This window comes from Hippoglossus stenolepis, chromosome 5 (assembly GCF_022539355.2).
Source record: "Hippoglossus stenolepis isolate QCI-W04-F060 chromosome 5, HSTE1.2, whole genome shotgun sequence".
NCBI lineage: Eukaryota > Metazoa > Chordata > Actinopteri > Pleuronectiformes > Pleuronectidae > Hippoglossus > Hippoglossus stenolepis.
This window is the reverse complement of record NC_061487.1, coordinates 4,695,805-4,720,418: the sequence shown is the minus strand read 5'-3', so window position 1 is coordinate 4,720,418 and position 24,614 is coordinate 4,695,805. Positions and strand designations below refer to the sequence as shown.

Here is a 24,614-nt window from a genome sequence, read left to right as displayed (position 1 = left end):
AGGAATGATGATGAGTTTCCCTCCGTGAGAATCGAGTTGGATGAAAAATAAAATACAGCCTGAAAAATGCTTTTCATTAAGAAGTGAAACGTCTGAGCAGATGAATGAACACAGAAGGCTCTCGTGAATGCTGCTGATAGACGGAATGACAGAACAAAGGAAAAGAGTGTGACAGAAAACGCTTGTTAAGATTAAAGATAAGTGAAAGTGCATCGGAGAAAATGTTCTGTTGTTTTTATTTATAACTCTTTATAGATTATTTATATATTTATTTTTTAAATTTTTGTCAGGATGCCATTCTTATTTGGATTTGATGAACTTAAGATATATATATAATTGTTCCGTTAGGGTCATACATGAGGGGGTCCTTGGCTGAGAAAGAAATTGAGAACCTCTGCTTAAAATATGTATGATATTTTTTTCATTAAGGTCCATGAATTATTCTCTGAAAAATCTACAAACATTTTGAAATCTATCTCACAATTGCAAAGAAAGTGAAAGCATATTCCCGAATCTGCCCCCTGATCCGGATCCACACCAAAACTTGCTGTGTTCTGTCCTGACCCTTATCCACCAAGTTTGGTGGTAATCCTTAAACAAACACAGGGTTAATGCTAACTCAAATTGTAAATAATTCCTAGTGCACCATAAACCACAATGCTGCATTATAATGATAAACTGAACATACAATGTGAAGCCTCCGGCACCCAACCATGTGTCTCTATGTGTCCCCTTTCACCACTTTGAAGTAATTTATCTAAATGTATCACATGTATTTTGTTATTATTTTTGAGTTAGGTTCTGAGGTCACAGTGACCTTGACCATAATCTAATCAGTTCATCCTGTGAATCCAGCCAAACGTCCTCAAGGCTCCTCGTTCATGATGCAAAACATGCGTTGTGAGGTCACAGCGAACTTGACCTTTGACCCACTGAATTCTAATCAGTTCATCCTTGAGTCTGAGTGAATGCATGTCTCACATGTAATGAAATCCCCTCAGGGCCTTGCTGATGAATCAGCTGTGTCCGGCCTAGAGGCATAATAAAATAGAAACGCCTTTTCTACGAACAGCAGTATTCTCCATCAAATTTGTCAAACATCAAAGTTGCTGGGCGGAACTTAACGTGATTGGCTGACATAACTGCACCAGTCAGATGTCACTATCCAACTGCTCTGATAGAGTGGGCATATCATAATGTTGTTGTACGTAACTGCAGTTATGTGCATTTTATGTGCACATAAATTGCAAATGAAATGCTTGCGACTCTGTAGCTATATTTGCGTCTTTCTTGGCATAAATCACTTGTAAACTTAGAGAACTACAGAGACCTAAAGTTCTGGAAGATGATCATTTTATATCTTGGAAACTGGAGACAATTTAAACAAACTAAAATTAGCTTTCAGGAATTTGGTGGGAAAACACTATAAGAAAACTTAAACTTCCACATGAGAAAATAAGATTGGGATTTGTTTTGATGAGAAGAAAGAGCAGACCAAGAGGCGGTGGGGTTTGAATTCAATATCATTTTCTATTTTATTGATGTGTTTGACCTTTATTTATCCAGGAAGTCTCTGGAGATTCAAAATAATGTTTCAACAAAGAGAAAACAGCCACTGAGGGAACACAACGAATACAAAAATAAAATATTAAATCTGTACATTTCTATAAATATGAAGTCCTAATTATGTTCACGTAAAGTTCAGTGCGTTCAGACAGATTTCTGTTTCCATAAGTAGAAGTTTGACGATCAGAACTGCAGCTCTGCTAACGTCCACCTGATCTGAACTGTTGACTGTATTGAAGTGAATGAAATCTCCCAATTTCGGTCTAGTAAATAAAAGTCTTAACAGTTTATGTACAAACAGTTCAACTGTCAGAAGATCACAGACCTTCTTCTCATACTGGTCTGTGGAGACACTTTTCACAATAAAAGCTCCACTGAGAGGATATTAAGTTAAAATCCCTCCCCTTCGCCCACATAAGGACTTCCTGTCTGCAGCAGCTGATGATGGCGAGGGCCGCCTGCAACATCATCATTTCACTTTGTCCATGTCGATGGCTGTGATTGGATCCTCCTCCTGGATGCTCATGCCCCCTGCTGACTGACAGCAGCTGTGCTGATGATCCCTCCAGTCCTGCAGAGGATAAAATCAACCTGAAGTGTGATTATCTTCACAGATGTACAGTTTCTGTTCATGCATATCTTAATACTGTTGTCCTGATAAAGTGACCGTACTGATTCATACTTGTTCATATTTGGCGTAGTTTGTTTTTTTATGACAGGCACGAGACAAATCTGTGAGCTGTGGTGGTAAAATATGTAATAAGAGCAGAGCACCACAGCACAAACTGTAGCAAACAAGCATTAAAGTATTGTGAAATAAACATTTTAAAATGTATTATGGGATTTTCCAGCGGCTCTACATAGAAGTCCCTCTGCAGTGATTAGGGGTTTGTGAGCGACACAGAACCGTTAAGTTAAGTTGGTCATATATCAGACTTTCATCGCTCTTACAGCTCCTCATAACATGCATGACAAGAATCCTGAGCAACTAAAACCCCCACAGAGGCTTTTCAACATTCTTGGTGTGTTTGCAGGTCTGCATAATATGTGCACTTTGCATTAATAATCGTGAGGCAGATAGGTAAACAAACATGCATTTTATGACTAAAGCATGATCAGCATGTGCTCTACACACCCAAAGCTATTATTTCAGACGTGGAGGCCATTTATATCCCAAAGGACGTCTGGTGACTTTGAGAGGTCATTGACCTCAGGATCAAAAACATTTTGTCCCATCACAACGCATTATAATCATTTGTATATTTGCCCAAGTTCAATTTGCTGCTAGCTGCTTGAGCCATTGCCCCGTAACAAGATGTGAACGAGCCAGCATGCTAATGGGAAGCTAGCTGCTTGTAAACGACTTAAAGAGGCTCAGCTGTGTGTTATATATTATCACGCCATGCATTGGACTAAACTAATCTGACTGAGAGCTCCTGGCAAGAATGCAGAATACAAAATTACAGTAAGGGCTGCATCAACCCAGAAGATTTTCAACTCTTGACCGATTTTCAAAATGTGGGAGTCGACAGACATAATGACTAATAGATTTAACCGATTTTTAATCTTATAATCTCTAGAACACACAAACTGGACAATTTGGCCAGAACGTCAGACAACACACATACCGTTTGTAGGAAACGATTTCACAGTGGTGTTTCCAGAGAATTGAAATCTCACAGACGGCGGTTGGCAAACAACTAATAGGCACATTAACGCCACCTTCTGAACTCAGTGTGGAACATTAAACTCAACTTCAGAAGAAAAAACAACATGGAGGAGGATCTACGTTGTGTGTTCTGTTTTGTGTGGTCTGTTTTGCAGTCTCTCTCTCTCTCTCTCTCTCTCTCTCTCTCTCTCTCTCTCTCTCTCTCTCTCTCTCTCTCTCTCTCTGAGCTGATTATAATTACTTACTCAAGTTATTTGCACATACACATACAATGTGGTGCTAATCTTAACAGTCAGAAACATCCACAAACAAATATAAAACAGACCTGGCTCCTAACAGCTAACTGCTGCTATTTCTGACTTTCTGTTGTATCTACTATAGCATGTATGTATATGATGCATCTCACGTATTGTAATTGCTGCTTATCTTGGTGCACACTCCAATAAGATTTTAATTTTTAACAAGGATTTCTTGGTTAAATATATAAAAATATTTGACATATAAAACATGACTGTCCTCCAGAGGATTGTTCAGGGGGGTCTTACCTTCCTCTGACAGAAGGTGGAGCAGTAGTTGACTTTGTGACAGCCCGTACACTCACTCATTGCCATTCGACCACAGTTCACACACATCTGCTACAGAGGTAACGCAGCAAAACACAGACAAGCACAGAAAGTTAACATCCCAGAAAATATGAACTATTTATTTCAATTTGTGTATCTGAGCTTTGTTCAAGAATTTCAAGATGCGTGCGTGTGTGTGTGTGTGTGTCGTACATTGATGATGATCTCAGTAATGTCAGAGCTCCTCTTGGCATCAGAGTCGTCCGGCTGCTGAAAGGTAATCTGGTTCTGAAACGACTGACCGAAACCACACTGAACACACACACACACACACACACACACACACACACACACACACACACACACACACACACACACACACACACACACACACACACACACACACACACACACACACACACACACACGGTCAACAGGTAACTAAGTAATAGCTCATCTCTACCGCTTTATACAGACGATTGTAAAACATAAAAGATTTGTAAATACATACATTAACATTAAAGTTTTCATTGGACCACACTGCTGCTCTTGTTAGGCACATTCATTTGTACTGATGAGTGAAGTGGCGTAAAAGGAATTCACTTATCATCTATCCAAAGACTACACAAGAAATCATTCTCGTGCAACAAATCAGCTAATAAATCGTGGCTCAAACACGATGTCAGCTAAAAGGATGCCGTCTCTGGCAGGTGTTTTTACATCAGACGTTTTTTAAATCTTAGACGTAATTTAAAGAATATCAAACTGTGCCTTTAAAACAGAGGATTTAGAGTTTAACAGACTCAGCTGAACAGACTGCAGAGCTGTTGTTCCTCCATCTGTCCGAATCAGAGTTAAGGGTCTCAGCTGGACAAAGTGTGGATCAATCACTCAGAGCTGCACCATGAAGTCTAAAATGATAACCTTATTGAGATCAAGATTATTTTGTCTTGAATATTCTTGAATATTTTATGGACGTCTGAGATGATGCTAGAGAAGCACAGGGATTCACTGAGAACAACAATACACAACACAAAAACCCACAAAACACAGAAATCATACCAAACAATACCAAATCAAACCGATACATAAATTATCACAGAGGTATCAACAGGCCCAACCACCTAGTTAGGAAACGAAGGAAAAAATAAATGAGCACACAAATTAAAAAAAATAGATAAATACAGTAAATAGATTTTCTTGTTAGGCTGAATAAAGTTTCATTCCAGCCCTCAGCTTCAATTAACTTACCCCATGTATCCTGTTAATTTGTAAGTTCATCATAAGTATTGTTTAATAAACATTCTGAACGGATACAAAAATCTAAGAAAAGGTTGATGTTATTACATTCCTCTTACTGCAAGTCCGTCGTGTTGCCTTGTGGTGCAGACACAAGTCTCGTCCATTTTTTTGCATGATTTGTTCATTTGTTTCTGGAGAATAACCATTCGCCATTTGCTCAGGTCTTTCAATTACTGTTTTGATTCTTTGCCGTCGGTTGTGACTCTTCCATTGGTTAGAAGCCCCCTGGTGGCTGGCTGTTGGTTTAGCAAGTTTTTTATGTGCGAAGCACTTAATGTCAATATGGTCGACAGTGTTAATATATTTGTGTCTTTTCTATATTCCATCTTATTTAAGATCAATTATTATTGTTAATTATTATTATAATTAAAACAATATTATGATAATTTCTTGCAGAGAACATTCTTATATGAAAGGTGCTATACAAATAAAGTCTGTTTATATTATTGTTATAATACTATTGTCGTCTGATAATATAGTGTATGATTGTGGCATTTGTTTTGTTGTGTGGTTACACCTTCTTATGTGTGTGTGTGTGTGTGTGTGTTCTCACCTCCTTCCTGCCTCCCTGACCTTTGAACCCCGTCGTGTCCGCTGCAGAGTTCTTGGCCTGTTCGATCAGAGCCTTCAGCTGCTGCACGTTGCTCAGCAGCGTGTCGGCCATCTCCTCCAGGTACAGCCAGGTGTTCTTCTGGCCCTCGCTCTCTGCTGGCCCCACCTCCAGCCCACTCACCAGCCCCGCCGATGGAGACACTGCCGCTGCCACTGACATCTTGGCCTGAACGGGCTGAGGGGTCACGGCCAACGCTGGCAAAGCGGTCAGCACTGAGAATAAAGAAGAAGAGAGACAAAAGATATTTTACTTACAGTAGCGAGATGACAGGAAATGAGGCTGTGATACACGCGGTACATCTCTGTTCTTACTGCTTCCTTCACTTTTCTTTTCATCTTTGTCCCAACTACTAAAGACAAAGGGAAGGATGCAAGAAAAATATATGAGGAGAGAGAAGAGCTTGATGAGTAAAATTGATTTTTAGATTGATCAGGAGTTTTATTTAAATGATCCAATATTGATTCTTAAAATCTAATTATCTTTGCATTTGTGGCTTTTCACATTAAAACTGTACATCTTCACTAAATGGTATGTGTATGCAGGAGTAACGTGATTCAGTTAAAGCTGCAAAATCTGTCAAATGTGTCAAATGAAAACAAGTATTAGATCGCCGGGGCGTCTCAGAGAGAAATCAGACATGTTTTCTTTTTACAGAAGGTGACGCCTGCTGTGAGGTTTACATTAGTCGTGCACCTCACTTATCAAATGTAGAGGCAAAGTATGAAGAATCAAACACAAACAGGTTGTCTGAGCAGATCCAGGCCAGCGCGTCTGTGCGACTGTGCCTCCACCATGCATCCAGTCCTGACCTAAATACACGATTTAATGTGTGTGAAATTATTCCTGCGCTGGTGGAGTCACTGGCAGCTCAGAGCTCCACTGGGAGTAGTCCAAAAATAACTGGACATCCATCTCACACTGTGGTTTGACATGTCCCAGGGAAACGTGTGTGTTTGTGTGTGTGTGTGTGTGTGTGTGTGTGTGTGTGTGTGTGTGTGTGTGTGTGTGTGTGTGTGTGTGTGTGTGTGTGTGTGTGTGTGTGTGTGTGTGTCTCACAGGTAAATGGAGGTTCTCAGTGACACTTTTTTTCACCGGAAAAATTTCCTGTTATTTTTCTAGAAGAGCAGGAGCATAACTGTCTATTCTTAGGAAATTTTTCAGTGGTGGCGTCGTTTGCACGGTGAGTGGAGGAACATGTCTCTGAGTGTCACCAGAATCAAAGATAGAATAGTAAAGCACGTTATCAGGTCTTTTACAAGGAAAATAAACATAATTTAAATAGAGTTATACATTTATAAACAGATTATCATTATTATAACTAGTGCAGTGCCCGTTCTAAAGCTGCCTGTTTGTAATGTTCTGCTCTCTTGTCCTGTGTTGATGCTCCGGAGCTACTTCAGAATTATTAATTGTCTTTAGTGAGTCCTCCTCAAACAGTTTTACAATATACTGCCACTTTTAATTGTTTTCTTGATGGATGTTGTGTGCAGAGCTTTTTAAAAAAACGTTTATGGTGCCGAGTGAAGTTTAAAAAGTGTGAAGCCAATAAGATTAACGGTTCACGTGAAATGGGTTCTACAGACAGACATTTTTGGAATAAGTAGGTAGATGATTTATTGATGTGTTTTGTTATAGTAGCTTTGGTTTATTTTGTCTTGGTTTGGTTCCCTCACTGCTGATGTTTGTAAAAACTAACTCACGTTTGACCTCAGAAGTCAAAGTTGGACATGGAACTCAAAGTGTTCATTGTGTTTATATATTGAAGAAGCATAAACTTCAGTTACATATGGAGTTGTAGCAGATGACGTTTCCAGTTTCTCTTCACGTTATATTCTTCACAAATATATTAGGTTATTTCCTCCCTTGATATGAGTCCTTATTAATGCTGCAATTTGATAAACTCCAACATGCTAACTGTTTCTGTCTTGAGTCAAAGCAGCTCATCTGTCCAAACTTTGTGAGGACTAGTTTTAATTCTATGTCTTATTTAAGCTACAGCAGCCGAGACTTCACTTCTCTTTCTTGCTGAAGATAGAAGCAATTAAAGGCTCCAACAGCTTCATCGTTCATCTTCTACTTTTACACCTGAGATCAAAGAAAAACGTCTCTTATTTAAAATCTGACATTAATAACTTGATTGACAGATTTATTGCTGGGTTTAGTTTTAATCTGTAGATTTGAATTGATGTATGTAAATTATGAATCTTGTTTTTTTACACACACTGTTCATGTGAAACACACACACACACAGAGGATCAGAGAACTTCATTAACCTTGAGGTGAAGGACAGACAGTCCTAACGCTGGGACCACAGCTCTGTGTGTGTGTGTGTGTGCGTGTGTGTGTGCGCGCGCGCGCGTGTGCGTGTGCGTGTGCGTTGCTGAGCAGTCAGATTAAAATGTAGGACTTTTTCAACCAATCAGAAGAGCCCTAATGATGGCAAAAACGTTCTGAGCAGTGATTGTTTCAAACATTTAAATTAATTGTATTTTCATGTTTGAATTTGGAAGAAATAAAATGTTTGTGTTTATCAACAGATCAAAACAGAAGAATAATTCTCAGCCCCTGAAAACATCACAAACTCGAATTTAGGTGTTCAATATTGGTCACAACTCTCAGCAGTTGGACGTTCTCTGATTGGTCCTGTAAAGAGGAGGGTAACATCAGGTAGCGAAATATGGACGTCGAGCTACAGAGACCCCTCAGTAGTCAACCTGCAGAGTGGTCCTCTCCTGAGAGCTTGTTACAGCAACAACAGCCAATCAGGAAGCATGATCGGATGATGGATAGGCTGCTGGGCAGCAGCAATGAAAGGGATTGTGGGAAACCCTTCTACAGATGATTAAGTAGGGGGGCCATGGCTGTACAAAGAGAGCTGGGTGCAATGCTGCCAAGCAGGTTTGCTGATAATTTGTCCCAGTGGCCACTTGTGGCTCTCTGGCGTTTCACTTTCGATTACAATTATTTAAAGGGCTAGTTCACCCAAAAATGAAAATTCGCTCATTATCTACTCACCACTATGCCGATGGAGGGTAGGGTTAAGTGTTTGAGTCCACTAAACACTTTTGGAGTCCCAGGGGTAAACAGTGTCGCAGCCAAATCCAATACAATTGAAGTAACTAGAGACTGATTTTTCAAACGAAAAAAACAACAGAGAAAAACACAACATGCCTCCATATTACTCCTGTGGTGTCATCCAAGAGTCCATAAGCCCTGACATTCATGTTCGACTCAAAACGGCGTCATTTACAGCATGTTTTTAGCCTAAATGTCTGCTGATATTCTCCTCTGGAGCTGCGTTCACGCAACAATCACAGCGGACATTTAGGCTCGAAACATGGTGTTTTGAGCCGAGTTTGGATGACACCACAGGAGCAGTATAGAGGCATTTTCTGTTTTGTTTTTTTACCCCTGACACTCCTAAAGTGTTCTGTGGACTCAAACTCTTCACCCACCCCTCCATCTGCATAGTGGTGAGTAGATAATTAGTGATTTTAAATTTTTGGGTGAACTTTCCTTTTAATCCAGGCAGGTTTTATCTTTGTTCAACTTGTCTCAAGTGTGCAATAGTGAGTTTTATTTTCTAAATTTTACAGGACAAGCAGGAAAACCACCCGGTCCATCATGTCTTGCTTCATTTGACAAACAGTTCAAAACCCAAGTATATCCAGTTTACAATCAAAGAAGAGAAAAAAAGAAAATAGTATATTTCTTCTATTTTTGCTTAGCATTCTTTAATTGTTAAAATAATTTCAGAAAAATTTGTAATCAATTAACTAGTCGATTGATCAACTAACCGCTGTAGCTCAAACATGTTCTAGTCTCTAGAACATGTTTGAGCATTCTGAATATTGTCTAGATTCTAGACAGTAGTCAGATTGATATAAGTGGGGGATGGTACCTGTTGTGCTGGCAAACACCTCGCTCTGTGCCGAGCCCTCAGAGATGATGGAGGCAGCAGCGGCGGCGGTAGCGTCAGCAGTTGGACTGCGGTCAAAGGTCAAGGTGCCGGGGGTGGTGAACGTTCCAGTCGGGGACATGGTGACTGTGAGTGGAGGACAGACATGTCAGACACAAAAATGGAAGGTTTAAAAGTTTATCTCACAGATTTGATAAACTCCAGGACTTCCGATAACTATAAATAACTGTTCATGTCTTTTTCAGATTTCAGCTTAGAGTACGACAAACTGCAGAACAGTCAATATATTTGTTCATATTTCATGAATTATAATAGTTCAGGGGTGATTTACATGGTGATAGTGAATGTTTGTGACTAGAGTTTTAAGGTTAATTTTAAGGGATTAATGGTCGAAAAGTACACTGTTGAATACGATTAATATTACTGCCGTCACTCCTGAACTACAAACTGTTTAAACCTTTGTCTTATTCTACTGTGAGACACAGAGACAGCGCCCCTCCTGCAGACACATGGGGAGGTAACCTGACTTACATGTGGTCCCAGGGGTCAGCGTGATGCTTTTGGTGGAAGGAAGCTCCTTTTTTGAGGGGGTGAGAGGAAGATCCATATCCTTTTTCCGTCTCTTGTAAGGGACGAAGAGGCGGACTGGTCCACTCTGAGCAGTCGGGAAACAGGGAGACAAACAAAATTAACCAACAACAGTTCAGATTCTTTAAATCACAGGCAATGAGATGAAAAACGACGAGTTGGACTTTGCTAGACTTGGTTCTGTAACTAAATGATTAATTATATTCGTTATTCGCAGTCTACGAAATTAGTTTCTATGGCTCAATATTATTCAATTGTCTTGATGTGACACTTCCGCTCACAGACAGAAGAAGTTGGGGATCAATTAATCCAGAGACTAATGGCTGACCCACTCTCGCTCCTCAGCTACAGCCAACAGGCTTGTCACTGTAATTTAACTTTAAATGAAAAAAAGAGAACACGACTATTGCTATTCTCTTTGTTAACGGAGACTGTAGTAAAGACAATCTGTACAGCACAGATACACACTGTGACTGTCTATAAAGTGACTGTATATAAAGATGGATGACATGGAGGAGGTGGGGTTAATGATCTCTGCTGCCATCAGCCACCAGGGAGCGATGCAGAGGATTTGGCTATGTGCCACATAATGTATCCAGGTAAAGAGCAGAGGTTAAAAGCAGGAGGAGAGGATGAGGTTGTAGTGACAGAAAAAACAGCTTTACCATAGCGAGGCTTTCTGTAGCCAGAGACTCTCCATCCTTTGGACACTGTGACAGAGAGAGACAGACATTTAGAGAGAGACAAAACCAATCCGAGCTCTGATGAACTGATTCGTCTGAACCAGGTGGTCTGTGAACGACCATTACGTGATCAAATCTTTAATTCATTGATTAACTCTTTCAATTATCAGATTACAGCATAAGTCCAAGTTTAGTTATTTAATTTTTTCTTCAGCCTGTTCAACACTAACAGATTCAGTTTACAGTGACACAGAGACCAACTGAAAAGCATCACAGAAACTGGAACCAGAGACTGCGTTGCCTAATTTCTATAAACAAATTCTTTGCGGAACCTGTAGGTGAAGGTCAAGATTTTGGGGCCGGAAGCCTTCTGGTTTCTGTTTTTAGTTTGACCAATCACCTTTCAGCAGGCTTTGGCTGCCTGTAGGTAGACAGTCTTTGTAGAAAGCAAAAGAGGCAGAATAATTTGACCAAAATGTGTCAGCTATTGGCCTCTTAACTTATTGCATATGTAGATAACTGTTGATTAGCAAAAATGTCACCTGGACGTAAAACACCTGCAAAAAGTATTGCTGTTTGTGTTTTGTGATAAAAGTGATATAAGAAACAAGTCAGACTGTAGACGGTGTACGGCGATTGCAAGACCAAGTCTTGGCCCAGATATTAACTGTGCCTAAAATATTTGCTGTTGCTCCCAGAATTCTTCATGGGTTGCAAGGTTGGTTTTGCCAGTTTTGACTGATACCAAATATTTGAATCCCACCATCAAACCTGCCCAGTCTTCTTTTTTTTTAAATTTAATATTGGTTGTAAGACTATTTGTTTTTATAGTTAATGGCAATTAAGTCTAAAAGAAGAAAAAGAAAGTGTTTGGAAAAGATGCACCACCAGTTTTCTATAGGTGAACCCAAAGCCATAATCACAACAATGAAAAACTATCTCAATCAGGATTTAACAGAAAATGTCTTCACCTATAAACAGATGTAGCTTTTATGCAGCTTGTATCACACATGTATTACTTTGTAACAAAATAATGATTTGGATAGGGAATAAAAGTTGCTGTCTGATTGTAACAAACTAAAATTGTATTTGTCGTTTAGACCATAGTCTTCTGCCAATCTGTGATCAATCTATTAAAATGTGGCCTTCAACTTGAGAGGAAATCAAACAATTTTTACCTGTCTGTAAAAAGAAACCTGAGTGGAATACATCCCGATCTGGGAACGAAGAGCAGGTACATTTTTGAAGTTTTACTGGAAATTGACTGAAAAACAATTGGACATCATTAACACCTGATCTAAGGTGACTCACCGCTGTCGGGTCGTCACAACAGGCTGCACAGGTACAGGAGGCAGCGTGGGGGTTCAGGATGCGCTCCTAAAAACATACACACACACCCACCCACTTCAACTTAATGCCAACTTCCTGTTCAGAATCAGCTGCAAACCGTCTTTGTATGGTGTAGCACTGTGTAGTACTGCAGTAGTGATGTATTACCACAGAGGTATTAGTGCAGTGGTACCTGTATGAGGCAGAGCAGAGGTCGGCCAGCGTATCTGATGCTCCTCTTCCAGTCTTTGCTGCTCGCTCTTCCTGCCAGACCTTCAAACTCAGTGGGAGTGAACCACTGCTGGTTGAATTTGATGCAGTGACCTTTACCCCCTAAACATAACACTACACAGTCAGTGTGGGTAGAAACAGGATGAATTTCCCAAAAAGTATAAGTAAATTATATCAGAAAAACGGCCTCATGCTCTAGAAGACATTGTGAGGTGACTGACAGTTGGAGCTTGGATGGACATGAAGCTCTGCTGGCTGAATCATCAGTACGGACAGACAGCTGCTCTCTAACCAACAGTCAGCGTTTATCAGGTTTATTCACTCTGGTTTATTCACTCATGCTGCCCGAAAATTGCCCATGCAGTCAAAAAAGAGCAACACAGAACTGGCTAAATCATTCATGTATTTTTGCATGATAACTTTGACTTTTGATACTAAAGGACATTTTGTCGATAATATTGATGAATGAGATTTTGAATGCATGACATAAGTTTGTAACGAGTGTAAAGTATGTGGATACTTCTGACATTACTGCAGACTGGTTTGTTCCATATTTATCTATATATTAAACTTTTGCATTTTTCTATATCTGTTACACTTTATGTACACAAACTAACACAGTTTTCTTTTTACCTCAGATAGTTTAAATACTGATTAGGAAACCAATAGCATTCTAAATTACATTATGACCTTGATGCAACAAAATTTCATTTGACTGTGCACTTGTCTTATGTATGGTCTGAAAGATAATTAAGTGAATATTGATCTTTTCATCTCTTACACTTTCATTACAAGGATCTTGGTTCAATTATATTAAACGTGACACAAAATGGTCTTTGACTTTGACTGCACGGCAATTGTAAACAAACATATTGCCACAACAGTTTTCAATTGGAAAAAACTGCTGTCTGTCACAATGGGATAAATCTGACATGAACAGTAAAATGGCACAAAAGATGAATTTAGAGTTTTACTGAGGAAAGTCTGGTTTAACTGGAAATGTCGCTGCATGAAACATTGCTGAGTAAATATGTGTCACCTGATCCCAGTCTGTTCTTGTAGAGGACACCACTGGAGTTCCTGCAGCGGACCGGCAGCTCATTGTTGTAGACTGATGGGTCCCAGTTGTACTTGGAGCCAGAGTCTTTGTCCTGGGGAGGAGTCAGTGGGGTGGGCGTGGTCTGTGGACCTGAGGGGTGCACACAAGGACAAAACAAATCAGAGAGAGATGGAGGTCGCTGTAGTTCAGGTTTTTATATGTATTCATTTTTTTTTACCAAACCTGGTTGAATATAGACACGACAGGACCTTCACAAACACACACACCTGGTGCAATGGCGGTGGCAGACTTGAGGCCAGTAGCCTCCACGATGCTGCCATCAGTGTGAACCACTATCAGTGTGGCCTTCTGGGTACTGAGACCCTCACCCAGCTGGAGGGTCGTCCTCCCACTCTGTAACACACACACACACACACACACACACACACACACACACACACACACACACACACACACACACACACACACACACACACACACACACACACACACACACACACACACACACACACACACACACACACACACACACACACACAGATGTCTATGTAGGTTATTTGTAACACATTAGTTTCACCAGTAGATGTCAGCATGTGCTGTTTCATTTAGAGCTCAGAGTAACTAACCTATTTCCAAGAGAGAAAAATATGCATTCACAATCTCCCAAAGCCCAATTAACATGTTTAAAGGTCTTCTCTTGTCTGACAAGATGTGTGTTTTGGACACAACAGTCCAAAACACAAAGACAGTTTATTAACATAAGAAAACCAGCAAACGCTTGCATTAAGATTTTTACTTATGCATTAGCGTAATCATCTGTGTGTGTATCTACCAGCACGTGTTCAGGGAGGCTTCCTGACGTGGCGACGGTCGTGGTGAAAACGTTGTCCTCTGCAGCCTGAACGTCCCTCACCGTCATCTCTGATCAACAACAACAGATTTCAAATATTTTATCATCACATGCACTCCACTTCTACTGCACAATAGCTAATACAGTACACCTGTAATGTATGGATAAAATGTTAATATAACAGCCACACTGGGTGTGCTATAATGACAGCATCACCACAATCTGAGAACATTTTCTATTAACCTATATCTGCCATAATGCCTATTTGCTTCAATTGTCCAAGACATCAGACATCAGGGTGAATTTTTAGCTGCATTTTCAATATTATCCCACATATTTGAGCAGATGTGGATCCAGGGAGGCAGGGGGCAGTGACTGGACCCTGGAGTGCCCCAGTCCTGTCAGTAGTCTATTTTGTAATGAAACAGTCACTTGCTTACAATGCTCATAGTTGATCATTTTTATTTTCTAAGCTTTGTTAAAGTGCACAATGAGTGAAGCTACAGAGCTAGCAGTAAACAAGAACCGACTTAAATGTGCACCTCACTGAATTAGGAATTGTGCAGGGATCTGTGTAAGAGGTGGCCCCCTTATGGCCCCTGATTTAGTAAAATCCTAGATCCGCCAGTGTATCTAATGAATGTGATGCAAAATTTCCCATTATTTTGCAATGATGTGAATGTTGCATGTCCATGATCGTTATTGAAAGCGGTGGAAATTGTTGTGATGATGCTATTATTAATATCATTGTTGTTCTACAGAGCAGTGTGGCCCGTCCACTGGTGCCGGGCAGTCCTGAGAGACTTTATAATTACTTTAATTATACCCTCACCAAACTATGTTCGATATCTGACATATTGATACAGAAGAATGGACAGAGATACATTTCAAGTACTAATGCATTATGAATCACCTGACATTTCATTCTTGTTACGAACTGATGTGAAATTCGGCTGACTTACAATACCTCTAATCAAACTAATTAAACTAAAATATGGACTTTAAACACGGTTAACATTGTCCACTCCATTTAACCACCAGTAAACTGTGTTGTGATAGTGTAAAACTAACTCTATAAGTTGGAACTGATCTTTTTTGTTATGTATTGAATATCTTTGCAGGATTCGGGACCGCTTGATAAATGTATAAAGTGGATGCGTGCGTTAGGAAATCAAACTACTATACAAATCTTTAAACTGTAGAATGATTTAAGGGAGTTGTTTAACTTATTGTAGCAGACGTGTGTAGGACTCATGTGAAAGTCGCCCTTTGAATAGTTCCTAAGATACTGAGCAGTGTGTGTTCTCCTTTGTTTACAAACGGAGTGAACGTGTCTGTGTTTTAGCGCCACCCCGCTCAGCGGCCTGCTGCTAGCTACGACCACAAACCCGCCTTTACCTGCGAACGCCGCGTCAGCCTCGTCTGGGTTCGGCAGAGACTCGGCTTCCATGTCGATGTTTCCCGGTTCCGCCATCACAGCCATCGTGGCGACTTCGGCCTCCGACTCGGTATCCGAGCCCACCGGCGGCTCGTCGATGGGCGGTTCATCCAGCCCGAGCGCCTTCGTGGCCGAGTCCGCTTCGTCCATTCTCCAGCGCTACGACAAGAGCCGAATGCGACCGAGCAGCAGCGGCGCCGAGACGAGGTCCGAGCGCAGCCGAGTCTGATCCGAACCCGAGGAGCACTCGCAGGTCCCGGAGCCGGTAACGATAATGGATGAATCCCGTTGTATTTACGCCGACATTAACGTAAAACGTTCAAGAATGGGGCGAGCTAAAGCGGAGAGCGGAAGACAGCCCGAGTGGTTTTTATCAAGTCGACGAAAGCGATGCACCCGAAGACTTCCGGAAAAACACGAAGCGACACACAGCGGCGAACAGCGCACACGCTTTCACACGCATTCACACACATTTACACACACGCGGAGAAGAACACAACAGAGACCAGAAAATCTACATTTACACTCAACTTCATGAGCTCATATACTGAACCCAGATGTTTGAATTATTTAAATGTACTTGCTACAAAGGTTGTAAATCATATCACGTTTCATGTTTCATTCATTAAGTCTGAATTCATGTGAAACGTTTGTTTTAGCAGCTGCTGATTCAGGTTTGTAATGAGCTGTGCAATAAAAGAGGAATCCCCCCCCATGGCCTGGGGGGATTCTACAACTACAACTTAGTCATGGTATATAGGAGATAGAAGTGTATTTTTTACTATTTCTAAAACTGGTATAATCCAACTGTACTACACACATAGACCTCAAAGGAAAACATGCAACAACAAAATAAAAATATACCTCACAATTCTATATTTTCCCCATCAGAACAACATCATTTATATCTTTGGGTTATGAAATTAAGTATACAGTGACTGAAAATGACAATGACAGAAAGATTTAAATATGGACTTTTTGTAGGGAATCCTGAAGCAGGGATGTTTCTCATGTAAACAGTGTAAGGATTATATAGCACTTTTCCAGTCTTATTGGCCAATCAAAGCTCTTTACAGTACAAGTTGCATTCAACCATTCACACACACTCAAACAGCTCTTCTATACACAGCACCTTTTGTATCACACCATTCATACACTGCCAGCACAGCCTTTGGGCAATTTGGGGTTCAGTATCTTGCTGCAAGTGTCAGGGATCGAACCATTGACATTCTGGTTAGTGGACGGGCCTCTTCATCTCCTGCTCATTGTACAACAACGACAACAATAACAGAGTAATATGTACAGTATATTACAGAAATGCACTTTTCAGCTTGAATCACACTTATATTGTTGAAGTCTTAAAGAGTTTTTTTATTGAATTTTGATTTGTTTTCATTTAGACATAAAAATAAAACCTGTCTTCTCTAACAGTCATCATAAATATTTCCATGACATATAAAATATACATTTTATGGAGGACTGTTTTATTTTGATAAAAAGGTAATAATGACCAGAACCATAATGAATCTCTGAAAAAAAGAGGAAATCATCCCAAACAAGATCCACAAATAAAACAATTTATTGCATATGTATTAATAATACCTAATGTCTGCTACAGCTGATCAGCGTCAGGAATGTGAATGTTAAAAAGAATACATTTTCCCCAGTCTCTTTCACCAACTGATGAGGAACAAAAGACACAAAACAAAATGTGATTAACAAAAGGTCTGGAAACTATGAACAGGACTGGTATCAAGACATAATATTAATGATTAGAAGGAAACGAGCTGAGCGACATACACACACTGAACTCCAACTGCTCATAAAGATTAATGGAAACTGAAACACACTGGTGTTTGAATGTTGTATCAAACCAACTATAGCCCTATTTCCTGTCAATCAACTGTACCCATGTGTCAACACAATATACTGTCAAACAATCACCTGCTTTGTCCCAGTTCCACACAACATATAAATCAGCAGACAGTGCATACTATAAATTATATATATATATATATATATATATATATATATATATATATACATACATACATACATACACGCTTGTACTGCTACAAAACATACATAAAGACCTTTTTCGTTTATGTACTGATAGAAAAAATAAATCTGCTCAATCAACTTTAACCTTTGAATAAGACTTTCAATGAAACTTTGCAAAGAAAAAGACGTCTGTTTCTTGAACTTTCTTTGGCCATGTCACCACCAAAATTCACATTTGCATTACGATTACTTTTGAGCTGTGAGTTTTCAATTCCTTTGCAATTGACAACACAGCACATTTTAAGTTTGTAATATATTATTTGGCTCAATTTTACAGTAGTGAACAGACTAGCTGAAATTCAAACACTGCTTTCAATTGCTATGTAGTCTGGAACTGAGACAGCCTCTCTGTATTTGTATATATCTGGGGTGAGTTAACTGACCGGTTCATCAGCCTATCACAATCTGCTCAGCTGGGGCAGATATCTTTCCCGCCTACATTCAGGCTCCACCCTCTCTTTGCTCAGATTAGGACTTCCTGGCTTGCAACAATACAGGCCGGGGGCAGTGTAAAGCAGAAATCCCTGAATACCAGACGTGTCCTTTTTGTTTCTTGAGAGACTCCAGCATCGCCGATATGACCACGAGTGCAACAGCTTCCGAAACCCATCGCTGGTCACATCAACAACTCAACTTAATGTTTCTTGTCTTTTTCCAGTTTGTTTTCTCACTTTGGTGTAGAATAAAAGTGTTTTCCTGTGCAGGAATACCACAGAGATGATTTAAACTATCAGATGGGACGTCAGAGTCGAAAGCGTCCCTTCCACATCAGCTCCTGATCTGGTCATCACGTCAGCGTTGGATCCTGGAGATCAGGTAGTAGAGCAGGAAGAAGACCAGGACCAGTCCCACAGAAACGTAGCAGAGGATGCGACGATTGTCTCTGCTGGATCGGACCATGGTGGAGAAACGCTTTACGCTGCCGCTCAGCAGGCCCGTTGCACTCAGGAAGTTTGAGTCCTGAGAGGAATAGGAGCAGAAGGGAAAATATGACTAAACTGTAGAGGGAAGCAGCTTTAATGTACTAGTTTTCAGAAAGTGAAGGGACTGAATAGAGAAGCAGAAGTATATTTGAGAAAATCTTATATTTATTACCCCATTTTAGGCAGAACAAGTCAGTAATTCAGTAATTATACAGTAAAACAAACATGAATGGAAGACAAGAAGAAGAGAAAACCAGCTCATTTTCTAATCTGAGAAGCTGCAACTAGAAAACTGAGTATTTTTAGTTGAAAAGTGACCAATCAGTTATCGTTTGCCATGTAAATGAAAACGAAAGCCAAGACGCACTCACCATGTTGTCCAAGTACTCGTTCTGATCATCAGCTTCTCTGTCGATGTCATACGCCAGCTGTCAGACACACAGACAGGATGGATGATCAAGTTAAATGGTTGGTGTTATACTTAAGGTTTTTGTTGTTTTTAGAAAAGAAATGATTACACATTATATAAATCTTTACATTATATCAGGGTCAAACTGCGAGACAGAGAAGAGAACATGGATGTTGCATTTTCTACAGAATATACAGCTATACTTTTATAGCTGTATATTCTGCAAAAAATGCAACATCCTCTGAGATTAGACTATGTGTTCTGAGATATTGTGCGGACATTTATCACATCATTAAGAAGCTAAATGTGGCTTACAGATTTTAGTCTGGAGACCTTGGTGACCAGGTTCTCAGCCATTCGCTTGTTCTCAGCATCGAGCATGTCGTCAACAGCGCCATGACCTGAAAACACACACACCCACACAGAGAGAAAGAGTAACTTGAGTGCCAACTTTATGTAGCCATTTGTTTCATAGAGCCGAGAAAACCTGGTTCCTAATCAAGATAGAAATATAAGACATGCCGATATAATGTTGATAGAACTCATTCCGTCCATGTTTTGACAGACAACACGAACAGCCAATGATAATGAGAATAGCGTCGCGCCGAACAAATCATGTGGCTGGAATAGAGTTACAGCCACGTCTGGTTTGGTTGACGCACACAGTCTGTTTCCTCCTCACTACCCCTCTGACGTGCACTCACTTTACACTGTTACACATCACAAGTTATTAGGACACGTACAGGACTGATGTTTACTTTGTGTTTGTTTGATTTGCTTCAGAGTTTATGAGGCACATGTTTAAACCTGCTACAGAGAGACGTAAGGACATCAGGGTAAAGTGACGGGAACGATACAGAGTCAAGATCGATAAATAACTAAATAAATGTGATTATCAGTTTGTGTGTGAAAAGTAACAGAGAAGAGCGGACACACACACACACACACACACACACACACACACACACACACACACACACACACACACACACACACACACACACACACACACACACACACACACACACACACACACACACACAGATCAGTTCTAAGTGTGAGTGTTAGAAAACAGCAGAGGAACAGAATCTGTTGTTTACCTATGCAGAGTAATGCGCCTCAGTGCAGTGGCGCAGATTTGATTTATATCGCGATAATATCGATATCGACTGGTATGAAGAAAACTATCGTGATAAGATTTTTCCCATATCGCCCAGCCCTAGTGCTGGCACCACAATGCTTATCATGAGGTTATTGCAGATATTACAGGACTATTGGCAATGATAACAATGCTGTATTGCAGCGGTATGTTGTCTGGTATTGGGCAGGTTTTTTGGACTTGTTTTGTTGCAGTGTCACGCAGACCTGGCAACCCTGCATCTGTCAACTTCTTCTCAAGTCTCAACAGACTTTACAATACCTTTTAGTATTTTACAGAAAACCAGAACACTCTGTCGACCACCAGTCACCAGCACAACTTACTCATCTTATTCTTTACAAATTCAACGTTGTAGCTAAACCTCTGCATTCATGGTGGTGAAGCTCCAGAGCTGTTCGACGTTAGCACAGCAAACCTGGAAGTGCCCAGCTAGTTAGCCTGCTAGCTGAGGAAAAGGCTCCAGAGTCAGACCGGGAACTGACCGCCTGTCATTGGGGTGAAACACTCCGTCACACCGCTGTCACCTCCGCTCTGACCTGCTGCTGCTACTGCTGACATGTTACGGCTGAAAACATACTAGTGAATACGTGTCCACAGACATACCTCTGTTCCAGTCCGCCATGTTGGAGAGTGACGTCACGATCAGCCGGGGTTACGTAGACGCACGTGACTTCCTGCTTTACTGCGGATCAAATCAAAACTTTACTTCACCTTGGAAACACGTGTCTGATTCCATTGATTGTAACAGGAATCTCAATTTGATGTGATCGATCTGCAACAAACAAGACCTGGCTGTAAAACCCATTCATTTTGTAACTGAATGTTAGAACTAAAAAACGATTCTAATTAACTATTCTATTATTCTTATTCTTATTCTTATTCTTATTCTTATTCTTATTCTTATTCTTATTCTTATACGGGCGCTATTTACTTGATGTGTACTTGTTCAAAAAGCTTCGAAAAAAAAAAAAAAAGTAGGAATCTGCATTGTGCAGTCTGATGAGAAATCAAGAGCATGAAACATGGTGATACAATGACAAAAAGCCCTGTGTAAACACATTAGCATCTACTCTAACATCGTCACACTAACATCCAGTAAACACTCAGTTTCTGGATGACACTTTCCTGTACTGTCAGACAGGTTTGTTTTGCTGTTGTAACTGCAGCTCTGCCAATTCACTCAGTTCCAGCTATATATTATATTATATAATATTGTATAATAATATAATATAATATAATATAATATAATATAATATAATATATTATATTATATTATACAGTTTGCTGGCTTCCTGTGATCACTGGGTGGCAGCATACACAAACTGTACAGACTAATGAGTTAATCCCATTTCAGTTTACCTAGTACTGACTGAAACATCTCACTCAGGATACATTTATCAAGCACATTTCTGTTACAGCCTTCAATGATGTTCATGAGGTGAAATACATTTTATAAGTATAAGAGTGTCTTTTTGTTTATACTGTCAGGTCTGATCTCTGTACTGTACCTCCTACTGGCAGGAGGTAGAGTGAGTTGTCCACCAATCACAAGGTCAGTGGTTTGATCACTGGCTCTTCCAGTCAGCATCTTAGTGTGTGTATGTCAGAAAAGCGCTGTTTAGAACAAGCACTATGTGAATGGTTGAATAAGACCTGCATTGTGAAGAGCTTTAAATGGTAATTAAGACTTCAGATTCATCAGAGCTCTGTTAAATGGTGAATGATGGCCACTGTTTGTGTGGATGTGGCCAATCCAGTCCCTGTCTGATCTGTCCAATGAGTCGTTACACAACCGCTGTTGTAGTCTCCATTAGATCGGGGGGGTCAAAGGTCAGTCAGTGTGAAAACACTATCATGCGAACGTGAAACAGTGATATCACCTTGTGTGAGTCTTCAGTTAATCCTCCTGTTTCTGTATGGGCTGTAAGCCACCTATGTGTGTGCGTGTGTGTGTGTGGGTGTGTTTGTGTGTGCCACCTGATGTCAGCACGCATCACTGCTGCTCAGAAGGTGCATGGGGGCAGGGAAGCGTGTTCAGAACTGGTGTGTGTAAACCTGGTGTATGCAGAACCCGTGTGTGCAGAACTGGTATGTGTAGACCTGGTGTGTGCAGAACTGGTGTGTGCAGAACTGGTGTGTGTAGACCTGGAGTGTGAAGAACTGGTGTGTGTAGAACTGGTGTGTGTAGACCTGGTGTGTGCAGAACTGGTGTGTGTAGACCTGGTGTGTGCAGAACTGGTGTGTGCAGAACTGGTGTGTGCAGAACTAGTGTGTGTAGACCTGGTGCGTGTAGACCTGGTGTGTGCAGCCCTGGTGTGTCCCTCTCAGCAGAAGGAGCTGCAGCAGCAGTCTCTCTGGTGCTCACTGAAGCCACAGATTGTCTAATTAGATTAAGCGAGGCTTTCCTCAGATAATCATTTAGCCAGCTCCTGTTTTTTCTCCGATGGAGCACTGCTTGTGACTGTGAGCTTGCTGAAGGTCAAGCTGAATTTCTGGACAACAGGCTGCTTTTTGGAGTAAATTGCGGTCTTGGAGCAGGTCTTGGTGCAGACTGTGGCTGGGTTATGGGCTGTTTCTGGAGCGTGTGTGACGCTGCTCAGAGTAATCGGACTGCTGCTAATACCTGCTGCTGCTAACAGGAGGCGATGGGGGAAGTTTCTGTAAGTGAAGCATTTTATTCTTCTTTGTGGTGACATGAATGTTTTATCACAAGTGACTAACCTTGAGTAACTTTTCTGTGGAAAAATCCTGAATACGTATCCTCTGTGTAGCTACTCAGTTTTTTTTACACATTACTCCATCAGTAATGGAGCAAAGGAGTTCATCCAGAAAAATCCTTTTCACCTTGTTGCAGTTTCTCTAACATGAAGATTTGCAGCACTCATGTGTCTCTGTATAGCTGAACTGAATATGTGTGTGTGTTTGGACTGTTGGGTGGAATCCCTCATTAAGCTTTAGTTTTGTACAGCGAGCTTTTTTCAACCAGCTAGACCATCAGGACTTCTGCTCAGCAGCTCTTCTCTTTCTCTCCTTCAGCCTTAAACAGGCTGCTTCTCCCTCGCTCAGATTAAGGCTCGGCTGACTGATTGACACAGATTACAGTTGAAGGCACAGAGGTCACACCATGTGAGGAACAAAGGCTTTCAGTTCACACACCACACACATAGATACTGTGTGTATTCAAATCAAAACGGTTGAAATGCACATATTACTTTAGGTGGGGTTAAAGAGCAGAGCAGTGTGGTTGGATGGAGGCTGGATCAGATGAATTGGTCTGCTTCACAGTTGCCTGGTTGATGGAGAGTCACTCATAACTGGTTACTGACAGTGATTTGGTGAGAACATGTAACACATATGAAATAAGATATTTAAATGTAGGAAATATTGAGTTCTGTAAATGTTCTCTTTCGGATATGTATCATTCTTTATGAATATGTTCTTCTATTAAATGAATTCTTACTTTTCTTTTAGTATTTACACCCACTGCTGCTATTGAGTAAGGTACAGTGCTCAGTGCAGGTGTTAGTTCCTGAGCTCAAATTGGTGAGAAATGGATTAATTATTTACACATCAAATATTCTTGGTCCATGTCGAGCATTTCTGGAAGAATTCAGATCAGTTTTTCGAATCAGTTCAATAAAAGCTCTGTCAGACATATCTAACATTTCATGATTTAAAAAAGTTAAAAACTACAACAAACTTTTTCCCTACCTGACTACTTAACAGGATATATTTGAATGTCTTTAATTCGAATTCCAGCTGAATCGTAACAGGATATGAAATGCTTCAATATGATACGATATGAAACCTTACTATTTAATATCATACCATAACATATTATACCCAACCATATTATACTGTACCATACAATATTATACAATATAAAATGATACAATATGATTCGATGTGATTCTGTATAATACGGAACCATACCATACAATATATACAAAAATATATGATATGATACAAAACAATACGTTATGGTACAATATGATACAGAGTGATACGATCATTATCATACCATAGCATACAATATGATACGATACAAAACAATAAGATACATTACAATATGATGGGATACAAAATGATATGATACGATGCGATGCGATTGGTTACAATACAGCATGGTACCTTAAGATATGATAGGATTTTATAAAAACAGAGCTGAGAGTCCAACTTCACTCAGCTAATTCCCACTCCCACGAGAAGTAATTAACAAACCACCAAAAACTGTTCAAATATATGTAATCT

At 40.3% G+C, this 24,614-nt stretch overlaps 3 protein-coding genes across 9 annotated transcripts in view; 1 reads left to right on the top strand and 2 right to left on the bottom strand.

The window, feature by feature from the left end:
• Window positions 1-1,510: 1,510 nt before the first annotated feature.
• deaf1 (DEAF1 transcription factor) lies at window positions 1,511-16,256 on the bottom strand. Of its 4 annotated transcripts, none has more exons than XM_035157825.1 (14): window positions 15,772-16,256; window positions 14,356-14,444; window positions 13,790-13,916; window positions 13,503-13,652; window positions 12,426-12,565; window positions 12,215-12,280; window positions 12,082-12,120; window positions 10,886-10,930; window positions 10,164-10,287; window positions 9,615-9,758; window positions 5,654-5,925; window positions 4,012-4,110; window positions 3,781-3,867; window positions 1,511-2,137 (listed from the first exon to the last, which is right to left on the bottom strand). In XM_035157825.1, exons 1-14 carry the CDS (start codon window positions 15,959-15,961, stop codon window positions 2,036-2,038), a joined length of 1,674 nt encoding a protein of 557 aa, XP_035013716.1. In that variant the 5' UTR covers window positions 15,962-16,256; the 3' UTR covers window positions 1,511-2,035. The 4 variants fall into 4 exon arrangements, with proteins under 4 accessions (XP_035013716.1, XP_035013715.1, XP_035013718.1 ...); XM_035157824.1 differs by having other exon boundaries at window positions 3,781-3,870; window positions 15,772-16,254; XM_035157827.2 differs by lacking the exon at window positions 3,781-3,867.
• Window positions 16,257-17,161: 905 nt separating this feature from the next.
• Window positions 17,162-21,015, bottom strand: bet1l (Bet1 golgi vesicular membrane trafficking protein-like). 3 transcript variants are annotated; one of them, XM_035157766.2, is made up of 4 exons: window positions 20,967-21,015; window positions 19,520-19,605; window positions 19,167-19,223; window positions 17,162-18,832 (listed from the first exon to the last, which is right to left on the bottom strand). In XM_035157766.2, exons 1-4 carry the CDS (start codon window positions 20,983-20,985, stop codon window positions 18,665-18,667), a joined length of 330 nt encoding a protein of 109 aa, XP_035013657.1. In that variant the 5' UTR covers window positions 20,986-21,015; the 3' UTR covers window positions 17,162-18,664. The 3 variants fall into 3 exon arrangements, with proteins under 3 accessions (XP_035013657.1, XP_035013654.2, XP_035013656.1); XM_035157763.2 differs by having other exon boundaries at window positions 20,846-20,991; XM_035157765.2 differs by having other exon boundaries at window positions 20,687-20,986.
• Window positions 21,016-22,320: 1,305 nt separating this feature from the next.
• LOC118109517 (plasma membrane calcium-transporting ATPase 1) overlaps window positions 22,321-24,614 on the top strand; it is a 29,004-nt gene continuing 26,710 nt past the window's right edge. Inside the window, exon 1 of one of the 2 annotated variants that reach the window (XM_035156673.2) lies at window positions 22,321-22,451. The gene's annotated coding sequence lies outside the window, so the exon portion shown is untranslated. Of the gene's footprint in view, window positions 22,452-22,614; window positions 23,024-24,614 lie in introns of those variants that run through there. The other variant, XM_035156672.2, reaches the window with a different exon arrangement.